The sequence below is a fragment of the Chenopodium album genome, chromosome 9 (assembly GCF_948465745.1).
Source record: "Chenopodium album chromosome 9, dcCheAlbu1.1, whole genome shotgun sequence".
Classification (NCBI taxonomy): domain Eukaryota; kingdom Viridiplantae; phylum Streptophyta; class Magnoliopsida; order Caryophyllales; family Amaranthaceae; genus Chenopodium; species Chenopodium album.
The window spans coordinates 4,293,179-4,307,114 of NC_137842.1; the positions used below are offsets into that span (position 1 = coordinate 4,293,179).

Below are 13,936 nucleotides of genomic sequence, written 5' to 3' on the forward strand. Positions count from 1 at the left end.
AGCCATGATGTCCCCTACAACTAATGGCAAATGCCTAGGTTTCTGGGCATATAAGATCTGATCAATTTAAGTAGTGCTTAGTCAACTTATAGTGCAAGTGCAAATTGCAAAGAAACAGAAGCACAAATCTATACCTATAATTTAAATGTAGAAAAGCGTTAAGATTTTATGTAAATGAGCATGACATGTAGAAATTAAACATTCCCATACTTTTCCTATCCTATTCTCATCCCGAGTCTCCACTATTTCCCTAGACATCTTTGGAGTAAACAATAGGCAATACTAGCTGGCATCTCAGGATACACTTGTTGCCAATACTAAACAGTCTAACCCAAGACTCATTGTTTCCATACTCCTTCATTACCCATATATCGCATTTCCAAAAATCCACATACTCCCTTAATTCATCATGATAATTAACAAAAGCACACAGACATCGACCCAATTCCGTTAACTGCGCCGTCACATAAAACTCAGTATCATCAATCAATTTGGAGTAGTCGAAAAAACATTAAAAACTTACCCATATCATTTATAAGAAACATTCAACTAACTTCAAAACCCTGTAATCAAAGTTAGGAAAGTGTTTCATATAGCGGAAGTGGTGTGTCTAGTATGGTGGTGTTTCATATAACGGTGTGTCTGGTATGGTAGCGTTCAGATAGCTTATGTCAAACATTAAAAATATTAGCGTTTCAGAGGTAGTGTGTAGTTTTTGATAAATTTTGTTTACTCTTTACTCTGTAAATATTATGCATGTATTTGTATTGTATTTTAAATTTTCAACCGTTATTTTTGCCAAACACTAATACTATTACCCTCTATATTGACAGGCAACCTCTACCCACTACTAATTGACAGCTACTTGCTACTCTAACAACTACCCGCTACTTAACCGCTAAAAGGTACCTGATATTGCTAGTTTTGCCAAACAGGACCCATGGTTGATTAAAGATTTTGGCGGGTTTTGAACACAAAACTGGTCGGCCCAACATTGTATAGGTGATTAAGGTTTATTCTAATCTCACTAGAGGCATTTTGGGATGGAGAATCTCTCTTCGGCCTTCCACCCACTCCCAAAAGACCAAATTTATTAATCTTGGTAGTTGAAATATTAAATCAAAGGTGAGTGCAGTGCATATCATGTTATTGGGAATTTGAGATGAATTTTAATGTATTACTCGTATCATGTTATACTAAATAATTTTCTGTAGCTTGTAAGAATCGAAATGTTTGCAATAACTATGATTATGTTAAAGATAAAACACAATAAATTTTCGTTATACAACTAACTAAAAATGAATACCTTCCAATATTCTATGCACTTAGCAAATTTTTTACATAAAACAAAATGTAATTGAAAATTAATGAAATTGAGAAAGAGCCTTCAACCCACTGATTAGTTTAGTTCGACTCCAAACATTTATAGTCATTTTCAACTAAATTTAATATTAGAAGGTTTTGTGTGAGTCCGTTTCACGTGAGTCCGGTTTATAATGCATACTTCAATCTCCTCCTCACTGTCACTGTCCAGCCCTTGTCCGCGGCCGGCGACCTTCCCCCTCCCATTCCCGATGCTGGCGACCCCCTGCCTCTGTTGAATCGAATTAGGCTTTCTTCACAGATTTACTTAAGTCCCCGTACTAGAACTACAAAGCTTCAGTAACAATGCACGTTGGAGCTACTTCACTCTTTTCCTCAATTATTATGGCTTTCTAAGATTTTTCGTTTTCTAGCCTCAAGCTGGTCAACCTTTTTTTCATTGCTTACTGATATGCATTGATTCATAAAGCCCTCTTTTACGGTGATACATTGTTTATATATATATATATATATATATATATATATATATATATATATATATATATATATATATATATATATATAATCTGACTTATATAACCTTATTTCTGACAATAATACTATAATTTCTGACATTTATAATCTAATATTTGACCATTATAATCTAATTTCTGATAATTAAGATCTAATATTTGACAATGATAATCTAATACATGATAAGTATAATTTAATATCTGACCATTGTTATCTAATTTCTGATATTTTTATTCTAATATCTGACTATTATTATCAAATTTCTGACAATTAAGATTTTTTTCCTCAATTTTTTTTTTCAGTTTGTATGACAGGACTCACATGAGTCCGTTCTTCACAAAACTTTTACATTTAATATTAAGGTGATCTTAGAAACTTAAAAATTGATCACAAATCCTAAGACGTTGAAGCTCAAATGCAAAGTTTCATTGGTTTTTTATATGCAAAGTTGAAGCTCAAGTGCGAGCTTTATAAGTACTCATAAAAAAACTTTATCTTTTGTAAGATGTATGAATCTAATGGAAGTTTTAAGTATGTTTTGTTCTTTTATGGTGAGCCTCAAGTAGAAAATAGGAGGATAGTATGGGAACAACTTCATTGGTTCTTAGAGGAATTCAAAGATGTTCTAGTCATAGGGGATTTTAACCAAGTGGAAAGTGGGAGCGACAAGATAGGGGGCTCAACTCAAATTAGAGGAATTGATGCTTTCCTTGATTGTAGGTTTAGTAGTAATGTGACAGAAGTACCTTTCTCAGGGCCAAGGTTTACTTGGAGCAACAAGAGGGAAGGAGGAGATCTTATTCTTGAAAGGCTGGATAGGGCTTACATCACGGAGGATTGGTTTGTCCACTCCCCGGAGGGGCGCATTGTTCATGAGCCTATAGTTTGCTCGGATCATGCGACTATCACATATTATGATCAGCAGGTTTCTAGGGGTTCCAACCGTCCTTATCAGATTGAGAATTGGTGTCTCTCATTTTCGGAAGTCAAGGGTTTAGTGGAAGCCTCTTGGAAAGAAAACATTCAGGGTTCCTACATGTTCCAACTTTCAAGGAAACTTAGAAATCTTAGGTCCAAGCTTCAATATTGGTGTCTTGAAAATAAAAAGATTTGGGATATCAACTGGAGGAAGGTAACCAATGATCTTCAAAATACGGGGTTAAATGTTAGCTCGCTCTAGGATGGTGAGAATTACATTCAACGCATTAACTTGATTATTCCGAAGAGTCAATTATGCTTCAGTTTTTGGAGGCAAAGGATGAAGGCCAGTTGGATTAGGTATGGGGATTGTCCTACCCCCACCATGTACAGGAAAGTAAAGCAAAGGCAGCTGCGGAATGAAATTCTATCTCTGAGGGATGATGACGGCTCTTGGGTTGAGGGGCAGAAGGAAGTGGAGGAGGTTATTCTATCCTCTATTAAGGAAGTCTACAACCCGGCTCCTGTTAACAATCATGGGGAATATATTGATCTTTTATTGAGGCAACTTGACATTCTTGTCCTCTCTGTCAATGATCGCAATTGGCTTGATAGGGGGTTCTCTGAAGGGGAAATCAAAAAGGCAATGTTAAACATGCATTGCTCTAAGTCTCCCGGGCCGGATGGGTATACGGTTGATTTCTTCAAAGCTTACTGGGAGGAGGTTGGGGAGCTAGTTGTTAATAGTGTCAAGCAATTTCTGAGAACAGGGAACATGCTCAAAGAATGGAACCAGTCTCTCTTGGTGCTGATTCCAAAGGTAAAGGTGCCAGAGCTCGCCAATCAGTTTAGGCCTATCAGTTTGTGCAATACGGTCTACAAGTGTATCTCTAAGTGCCTGGTCAATAGGCTAAAGCCGATTCTTCCGGGTCTGATTATAGAAAACCAACATGCCTTCATCCCAGGAAGATATATGGAGGATAATGTTCTCCTGAGCCATGAGCTAATACATCTGATAAATTCGAGGAAAGGTTCGAATTTTACAGCAGTAAAGGTCGATATGTCGAAAGCTTATGATAGGGTGGATTGGCTTTTTCTCCTTAAAGTGCTGCAGGCGTATGGGTTTTCGAGTCACTGGATAAGGATGATATCTCAGTGTATTTCTACGGTCAGTTACAAAGCGGTTATAAATAGGAACACGACAGAACACTTTGCTCCAAAGTGTGGGCTGAGGCAAGGAGATCCCTTGTCTCCGTACCTTTTCATATTCTGTATGGATATTTTATCAAGGATGCTGACTTTGGGGGAAGACATAAACCAGTTTCAAGGTCTGAAAGTTTCTAGGAGGTCACCTTCGATCTCGCATCTCTTCTTTGCTGATGATGCTATGCTTTTCTTCAAGGCAAATGAAGAAGCTTGTTTGGGTATTTCAGATATTCTCCAACGGTTTGGTAAAGCTTCAAGGCAACAGTTAAATCTTCAGAAGTCCTTCCTTAAGTTCTCTCCTGGTCTTGATGAAGACAGGAAGCTAGTAGTGAAACAGCTTCTTTCCATGCCCGAAATTGGAAATATGGGGAATCACCTGGGAGCACCAATTGATATAGGTCGGAAGACGAGCTTATCCTTCCAATTTTTAGTTGATAAGGTAGCGGATAAAATTACTTCTTGGGCGTCGTTACATCTCTCCCAACCAGCAAAGCTTATCCTTATCAACACGGTCCTGGTAAGTATGTCTGCTCACGTGATGAAATGTATGAAGCTACCTCAAAGCATTGTTAAAAAAACTGACTCGTTGGTCGCCCGGTTTTGGTGGTCTAATCATGGGAGTAGAGGTTTGCATTGGGTGAAGAAGAGTGTAATCCAGCTTCCCAAAAGTATGGGAGGTTTGGGGATTAGGAGTACTTCAACTCTGAATGACGCCCTTCTGTTTAAACAGGCGACTAGAATGCATATGCATCCCCAACTTCTCCTTGCAAGAGTTTACAAGGGTTTCCATCCAGATGGAATCTGTAGCATTATCAATTCCTATGTCAGGAAAGGGAACACATCTATGGGTAGGTCTAGTGTTCAAAAGGTCAGTCAAGTTTTCAAGGAGGGTTTTGCTTGGAAGGTAGGTAATGGCGAGAACATCAAGGCTATCAGCATGCCGTGGGTAAGAGGGGAAGTCCCATTAGCCAATTCAAGCCAGACATTAAGGGCAGCTTTAGATTGGAAGGTGAGTGATTTTATTGACAAGGATACCATGTCTTGGAATGCAGGTAAAGTAAGGGAGTGTTTTGAGTGGAATAGCGCGAAGTCAATCCTGGCTATGGAACTCCCGCATTCTAGGGAGGACGATTTCATCTACTGGAAGTATCACCCCTCGGGAAAGTATTCTGTGAAAACAGGGTACTACTATCTGTTGAAGGACTTGGGGCTAGATACGGCCAATTTCTTGGCTATGGATCAGGATTTTGTTAAAATTATCTGGAGAATGGAAATCCAGCCAAAATGGAAAACTTTCTTGTGGCGGCTCTTTCATGATGGTATTGCAGTCAAAGGTAATTTGGCTGGAAGAGGGATAGATGTTGAGACAATGTGTGATCACTGTGGGACGGAGGAGGAGGATAGCCAACATCTTTTTCGCTTCTGTATTCTGGCAATAGAGGTTTGGGAGGAGAGCTCCCTGTTTATTTTCCATGACTCTCCTGGGTTTATTTCTTTGAGAAGATGGATCCAGCACTATATCCTGTTTTTTTATAGCGAGGATGGTAAGCATAGTAACCGATGTGCTTTGTTTATAGCCACCTTATGGGGCATCTGGAAGGGCAGGAACGAAAGATGCTTTAAAGGTGCTAGGGGCACGATAGGTTTGGTCAGGGAACTCATAAACTAGGCCATGCAAGACCACGAGGTCTTTACCCAAAAGACAGTACGACAGGTAGGTTTGGAAGAGGCTGATAAGGATAGCCCAGCTATTCCTCCGGGGTTCAATTATGTGCAACTGGGAATGGTGAAGTCTGGTTTTGATGATTTCATTGTGGAAGCGGATGGATCCTGGGATAAAAATACTTTGCGAGCTGGTATTGGGTGGGCAGTGAAAACCAACACTCAGGGCTATGGCTTGGAAGAAAGGGGAAAATATGGAGCAACCTCCTCAGTTATTCATTGTGAAGCTTGGGCTTGCCTAGAAGCAATGAAGTGGGCTAGAACTAAGGGTAAACAAAGTATTTTTCTATTGTCGGATTCTATTTCCTTGATTAACAATTTGCAGGATAAGAAAGGCCAAGAGATCTCGATCAATTGGGTGCTTAAAGAATTAAGGGAGGTAGGAGGCGGGTTCCATCGATGTACAATTTTAAAAGTTCATAGGGACCAGGTTCAAAGGGCTAATGACATTGCTAAGAAATGTCGGGTTACCCTTTCTAACCTGTGATTGTTCTTTGTTTTTCCTTTGCTATTGTCAAAAAAAAAAAGTGGGAGCTTTATAGTTGTTGATGCCAAATATGGGTAACCTTTTTTTTTTTTTTCTTTTTTGAAACACATTATGGGTAACCTTTAGTTTGAAACAATTTGCTTTCACCGCCATTACTCGAATCGAAGGTAAATCGAGGTTTGAAAGTCATGGCTAACTTTGACCACAACTCCACAAGTGTCCTTTCATTTTTTACCTTCATTACTTGTCTAGCTCAATGCTTGCTTTTTTTTTTTTTTTTTTTTTTTTTTTTTGGTTGTAAATAAAACATTTTTTTTTTTTTTGAGGACAAGGTTGTAAATAAAACATTCTCATGGAGCTACATTTCTTTTTTTTTTTTAAAACCATGGAGTTACATTTCTATTATTAGAGTATTATTATTAGATAAAATTTGATCTCATGTCTTGCATAATTCTAGTACTTTGAATAATTAGAATAAATGACATCCACTCTTCACTAAAAAAAGATTGAAGTTGCATAATTTGGTACATGCGTACATCATCATAGAGAAAGTTTGATATGGCTTAAAAAGAAAGTGCACATTTTTAGGACCTGACTGAATTGAACTGAATTGAATATTTTATGAGAGGGGGATATTATGAACTGAACTAAACTAAAATTAATCTAAAGACAACAGACCCTTAATCCATTCATAAAAATAGCTCATCACTTATTAAGGAAAAAGAAAAGGAGGGAGGAGGGAAAAAAATGTGTGCAAGAGCACAAAAGGCAATGGATCGGACCAAAACTATCATATTAATAAAAACAATCAAATATGCCCTATAACTCACTGGCAACAATAATACAAAAGGGATTTAAAAGAAGAAGAAAATATTCAAAATCTGTAGTTTATAATACAACCTAAAATAATAAGCCTACATTTGAAACAAACGTATAGAAAAATTTACAAAACAGCAGCATGCAGTCTATGCATAACTGTTAGCAAATCCATTGGTTCCATTAGCATGGTGACCATGTTTCTGTTGATCAGTCTTCTTCTTCTTGTACACGACGGTCCATGTAAATGCCTCCAATACAAGAGCAATGGCTCCCAAAGCAATGAGGATGCCTGAGTATATTCTCTTCCATTTCTTCTCTGGCATCAACACTTTGTCGAATCCTTGGTAGATGTTGATGATACTCAAGATGATCACGATGTATCCAATGCCGTGATGGTAGACCTTCCAGTACAATCTGTACTTGTGGTCTTTGTTTGGCCTTAGGAGTAGGGCAAATACCTGAAATTCAAAGAAATCGAAACTATGTCAAAACGATTTCTCTCCTACCCCAATTGTGTCACAAGTAGGTATATAGTTGTAATTTAACATTAAGTTGGCGAGTATTTTATGTTTTAAAGAAAAAAGTAACAAGAATATCCTCTTATCTATTAAAAATTCTATGAACTCTATTCAAATTTCTTAAAAATATAGAAATGTAATTATTTATCTAACTCGCAAAAAAGTCCAAATTTTTCAATAAGAGAAGCGGACAAAACATGGGGGATACACATATAGAAGTATATCCTATAGACCTATAATATATAGACTATAAAAACGAGTTTTCTAGTACGGCGCAATATGAAGTTATGAACATATTAGTCAACTAACTCAAACAAATTCTCCTACTGTTCATGGAAAATGTCTAATGGTATGAATGTCTGATTATAAAATGTTGAGTTGAAATAAGTCCCATAAGTCCACAACAAGAAGAAGCTTCCAAAGGTTTGAATATAAAAAAATTAAAAATCAATTCAATCTTAGATTTTGAGCCAAGATACATAGTAGTACTTAGAAAATGAAACGAAAGAACGTATCAACCAAAATTTGAAGTTAGAAAATGACTGTTAGGTAGACTTAGAATTCTTTGACGACTTTTGTAGTTGGTACTACTTTAAACAATATCAATATGATACTTTTTCAAACCCCTTTTTTTCCCATTGTAGTGCCATTGTTTTAATTTTAAAGGAAGTAACAAATTTATGTTTCATAGTAATTTGATAAATTTTGCAAATAAAAATTAATCACCTAAATCCCATTGTCCTCTTATTTTACTGTTTTTTAAAAAAACAAATAAAAAAAATTTATCAAAACGAAATGAAACATTTATTTTGAGACAGATAAAGTATATCAGTATATCTACACGTAATTGCTAATCAAAGAAAGATATTCTATGGTAGTTCTAGAATAAGGGTATTAGGTGGTGATGTTTTATCTAGACTAGAAAATTGTACTCGTATAAGTTTTTGCAAGTAGTAGTAATGAAAAATGGACCGGCATTTAAAAACATAAACTTACATTTAAAACCAAAATTGACAATCGAAAAGCTTGACGTCAGAAGTAACTACAAACTCTACCTTGAAATTTTATGATTTATGGAACATACCGTGTTAGTTGAGTTACCTTACCTACCTGGCCCCATTAATGTGGCAGCTTAGTCAAAAAAGCTATGCATTATTCATCACTTTCCATGTAATTTATGTTACGTGTTCTTACATGAATTTTTCTAATGTATCATGTTTATAGTCCATTACAAGTCTCTAGAACATAGATAGATAAAAATATTCAAAGTATTGTATATTTGTATCTATAAAGTGAAATAATATTGATTCTCTACTGTCTACACGCGTAAAATAACATGTTATAACTTGATAAGTAGATATTTTTATGAGACGATATTATATTAATGTCATGTACGAAGTATAATCTTAATCATAACTGGTTGAGATAATGTGATAATCAATTCAAACAGAGATATATAAGAGAAGTGAGTTTAACCTGAAGAGTGGCGAGGCAGAAAAGGGCGATCCCAATGTTACGGTGGACGTGGTAAACAATACCAACAGATTGACTGCCAAGTTTAAGACCAGTACCCCAACCAGCAACTCCGATGATATAGGCCGAGATTTGGCAAGCTATATGAAGGTAGAACCATGCTGGATCGGCTGATGGGAACACCTTCACGTACCTTGCTATTATAGCTCCCAATGGCATTAAAATTCCCCAACTAATTGCATTCAAAACTCCATGAGTCTGCAATTAACACCCCCAATTTTATTACGATTATCCAATTTGCTTAATATTAGTATACACACTCTCAAATAACATGACAACAATTCAATAAAAACAAATGTACGGTTAATTTAGTACCAACTACCGATGTCTAATTAGATGTCTCTTTGACCTTTGTTGACTATATTTATAATTCTTTGACCATGTGGAATACATAAAATTTGAGGAAATTATAAAGTAAACATGTGAATCTATAATATTAGTTAGAAATAAAAAATGAAAACATGAACATATTGACTAAAAAAAAGTCTTAAGAATTAAATAACCGCAAAAAAAAAAGTTAAGATGTTCAAGTGTGAAGTTTTTCTAAATAAATGGTTTCTAAATTTTCACATCAACATCATGCTTATTGGTGGTGGGTGAACAATAACATTCTTTTCTTTGTCTAGTTCAAAACGCTGATAGAATGATTTTTTCAATATATAAGCGTGTGATGTTTCGACAATGAACCTTCTTACATATATTTGGGTGCATTTATTAAAAATTGTATCAAAAGATACTAGTAAAGTAGTAATGTATATGAAGAATATATGATAGTCTTTGCTCTAAATGCACCTAGATTCATAAAAGAATTATCAAATAAGAAAAAATATATAATCGATGCACCTAATTCTAAGCGCATCTATAATACAACATAATAGGATTTAAACGCAGAAACAAGAATAAAAAATAAAAATAAAAAAAAGATTGAAAAAAAGAGCATGTCGTTGTTGACACGAAAATAGCTCACCAACCAAAAGATCCAATAATTTGTTTTCATAATTACTTTTCCATGTTAGTACGAGGCAGTGGTTACACTTACACACATGTTAGCCTCAAATTTGTTCGCTTAATTATAATCATTTCATCATGATCAAATACTACCAAACACATGTGCTAAGGTTACAACTCACAAAGTAGGAATTATTACTTTAATCTCTTTTATTAGAGCTAAATAAGTTTTAATAATCTATTTTAGTTAATTGTATATCGATGATGGAAGAAGACAAAGAACTATTATATTGATAGTGTAATGCCTAATCATTAAATTAAATTTTTGATAGTAACATTCAAAATGGCTAAAACTTCTTATATTTTGAAACCAAATGAGTATAAAATACTTAATTAATGTGCTTAAGTATGCTTGACACTTGATTTTAAATTTTTAAAAGGGACTTACAACTAAAAACTTATGCATTAATTTATAACATTAGAAACAAGCAATAACATAATGCTAAATGACTCTTTCAAAGATATACGATAGAATAGAATAAGCTTTATTTAGAGAAGAGTAGGTAAATTGGTTGAAATTTCAAAAGAGGTAGGAACTAAACTAATCCCAACTAGCTTAGGGGCTTTTTTTTCTTAACTTTGTGATGTAAATTTGTAAATGTTATGGCATTAGACAATTTTCTCTGTATCGAGTCAATAAAAGGTCAGGCTAGGTCAGGTATTTTTTAACACCCCTGCATCTTTATGGAGTCGATTGTATTAAAAACGAGTAATAAAACCAAGTGGAGTTATGAAATTGAAAACTTACATTCTTTTGTTTAAGTCTTTGAATAGTTGCACCACCTGCGGTAGCTTGGCCAGAAAGGAAGTTAATAGAACCAGAGGACTTGGTGTTAGCACTGTTTAGAGAATGTTGCCGTGGATTGCCTCCGGTCACTGGGCCCACTTGCCAAACCTGGTTCACCGTCGTACTTGGTGGCCGAATAGTTGCAAATATTGTCATCTCATTGGTCCCGCTAGTTGCCGATAAGTTGCTCACCTGAGGTTGCCAATTTTATTATGTATTGTATATATAATTATCTAATAATGACCTATTGTAAACCTAAGTGTTTACAAAAGTCACAAATTATTAGCACGGGAATAAATATATAACAAAAATATTAATAACAACGTGTAGTTTGTACTGTAAGTCTGTAGCAAACAATGTAATTTAAACCAGTAATGTAACAATTATAACTCGATTATAATAACGAGTGATGAGCTAGGCTGTCCATTGCAATCAAACAGGGCGGCTAGTGATCATTTTGATTGATTCTAAATCTAAACACTAGTCAATTCAATAACATGCACATAAGGAATAAATAGCTGGTTTTTATTATTGCAAATCAAATCTTTCTTTTTCCTATTGTTGATGATAAGATACAATTAACCCAGATACCAAATCACATTTTCTTTTCTCTAACTCCATAATTAAGAAATTACCTGTAAAATTTAGACTTTTCTTCCACTGAAAAAGTATTGTATTTTAAAAATAATTCAATGCTAACTTTTAAAACTTTGTATTGACCTTTACCCAATTGTACCGCAATGGTACCAAATAGCCGATATCATCATAGTGTAACAATTACATCATCCTAAAGCACAACTTATTAGAAATGATAATTAAATACAGTATAAAAAATCTTTGTTTGACTGTTATATTTAACATTAAAATCACAATTAATTATTATTAATTCTTCATGGGAAATTCATATACTTTTATTTTATAATACTCTGTATTAGCTAATACACGTTTCTATTATTGACAAAGTGACAATTTATTTTTGGCTAGTAAATATCTTATGCAATACTCTGTATTAAAACAACATTACTTCTTTTGCCCATATACCTGTATATTGTGATCAAATATAGAGAAAATAACGCTATTTTAATCACGCTGATTCTTGATACCAATCAATTTAATTAGAAAATTAAAAGTAATAGACGATCAAATTGATTTATATACTCTATTAATTTTCTTAGAGTGAAATTTAATCCTTTCAAAAAAAAAATGTAATGAATAATTTTAAAAAATACACAATTTCATTGGGATTAATTAATAAAAAAGTATAATTTGTTGGATAATTAAAAAGGAGTAATAGTAAAATACCCGAAAACTGATGCTACTTCGAGCAAGAGTGGTGCTAGTAGAAGTAACAGAGGATGTGTAGGCGTAAACGCTACTGCTGGAAGAATTTTGGTAGGCAACCAAAGCCTGAGCCCCAAACATGCCGGACCCAGTCGGATTAAGGGCCCACGCGATCCAGTTCGAGGTCGGGCTAACCCCGGTGGTTCGGAAGGCAATATTGGCGGTTCCGGCTGTCGAATCATAGGTCCAATATAAAAATGAATTCAATTCAGGGAGATCACTACAACTGCTGTATTGTTGGTTGTTTGTAAAGGTGTGTGCTCTACATGCTGTTTGTGCTATTGCCGTTGTGACTAAGAAAGATATTGATAGTATTAGCAACGAAAGTCTCGTTGTTGATCCCATCTTCTAATAATCGAGTAATCGGATATGAATCAGTGTTGTCAGGAGAGGGGGTGCTTGAATGGGGGTTGTGGGTTTTTATAGAGAGAGAGAGGGGAGAGTAAATTGGGTAGAGAGGACCAAAATAAAAGGGAGGAAGTTTTGATCAAGGGAAAGAAGGGGTGGAAAGTGGAATTATATAGAGAATGAAATGAAAAGGGGGTGTAAGAAAAAGGAAGGTTCTATTGGTATGTGTGTTGGGTTTGGTGAGGGTGGGGGGGTTTTGATTGAGTTATAGGCATGAAGAAGAGTTGGAGTATTTGACCAATTCATGCTACTAGTGTTTTGGAATTAAAGGAAAGCTTTGGTCTTTGGTGGGGAAGGCCCAGACCCAAACATAATCCACAACTACCCGTTTTTATATTTTAATAATATTCCTAAATCCTAATCTTTGTTAAAAAGTATAAAAAAATAATAATGTTCATAATCTTTCTTTATTTATAATATAAGGCTATGTTCAATTCAATTTACAAATAACATATTAGACCATGTTAAACCAAATCAAAGCTTTTTTTTTAAAAAAAAAAATTCTTTATTTTGTAATTTACGGAGTATATTTTTTCTTTAAAGTTATTGATCTTATTGAATTTATTTTTACTGAAAAAGACTTAATTTTACTGAAATGTGATTATTTTTAATAAACTGATACTATCTTTAATTTTATACTGAATCAAAATTATTTTTATTGAATATTAATTTTTATAGTTGAAGTGTACAAGACCTAAGAAGGTGGGCAATTATTTAAGGACAAATCAAAATATAATTATGGCTTATTATTTTGGGATAGGAGTGTATGTATTTAAGGCATGTCACTTTAGCTTAAGTTCAGTTATATTCAGTTCAGTTCAGTTCAGTTCAGCTCCAATCAGTTCAGTTCAGCTCTAGTCGGTTCAGTTTAGCTCCTAATTTCCTTCTCTCATAAAATATTCATTTCAGCTCAATTCAGTTTAGTTCAGTTCAGTTCAACTCCAATCAGTTCAATTTAGCTTCAATCAGTTCAGTTCAGCCTAGTTCGGTAAATGTGAACAGACCCTTGGGGTTTTTTTTAGGACAAATCAAAAAATAAAAGATATATGTTCCCCTAAGAGATATGAATAAGCATTTAAGATCTTTCCTAATTTGGTATTAATTTAGAAATGCATGACAAAATCATACGTAAATCATTGTAATTAATGTTATTTTTTTCATTTTTAGCTTTTTATATGTAGCCCTAAGAGCAAGCTTAGCCTCAAGTCTTAAGACTTGGATGTGACTTCATTTTTGGTGGTCCCCATTGAAAATGATGTCATCAAATTTTTGTTAAGACTCACTAAAACTTACACAAATTTATCACTTTAGCCCTAAGACTTAAATATTTGACATATTATAGGTAGAAAAGTG

At 34.6% G+C, this 13,936-nt stretch overlaps 1 protein-coding gene across 1 annotated transcript; it reads right to left on the reverse strand.

Annotated features, from left to right (window-relative positions):
• Positions 1 to 6,941: 6,941 nt before the first annotated feature.
• Positions 6,942 to 12,706, reverse strand: LOC145559426 (cytochrome b561 and DOMON domain-containing protein At5g35735-like). Its single transcript, XM_081620847.1, has 4 exons — positions 12,137 to 12,706; positions 10,796 to 11,026; positions 8,983 to 9,237; positions 6,942 to 7,446 (listed from the first exon to the last, which is right to left on the reverse strand). The coding sequence occupies exons 1-4, from the start codon at positions 12,518 to 12,520 to the stop codon at positions 7,135 to 7,137; spliced, it is 1,182 nt and encodes a 393-aa protein (XP_081476973.1). The 5' UTR covers positions 12,521 to 12,706; the 3' UTR covers positions 6,942 to 7,134.
• Positions 12,707 to 13,936: the final 1,230 nt, after the last annotated feature.

What these genes read in the sequence shown, in the direction of transcription:
- LOC145559426 (XM_081620847.1), bottom strand. Translation starts at nt 12,520, where the DNA reads ATGGGATCAACAACGAGACTTTCGTTGCTAATACTATCAATATCTTTC. An exon ending in AAAGACTTAAACAAAAGAAT is followed by an intron (nt 9,238 to 10,795) that starts GTAAGTTTTCAA and finishes TGTTAATTGCAG; the next exon opens with ACTCATGGAGTTTTGAATGC. An exon ending in TCTGCCTCGCCACTCTTCAG is followed by an intron (nt 7,447 to 8,982) that starts GTTAAACTCACT and finishes TTTGAATTTCAG; the next exon opens with GTATTTGCCCTACTCCTAAG.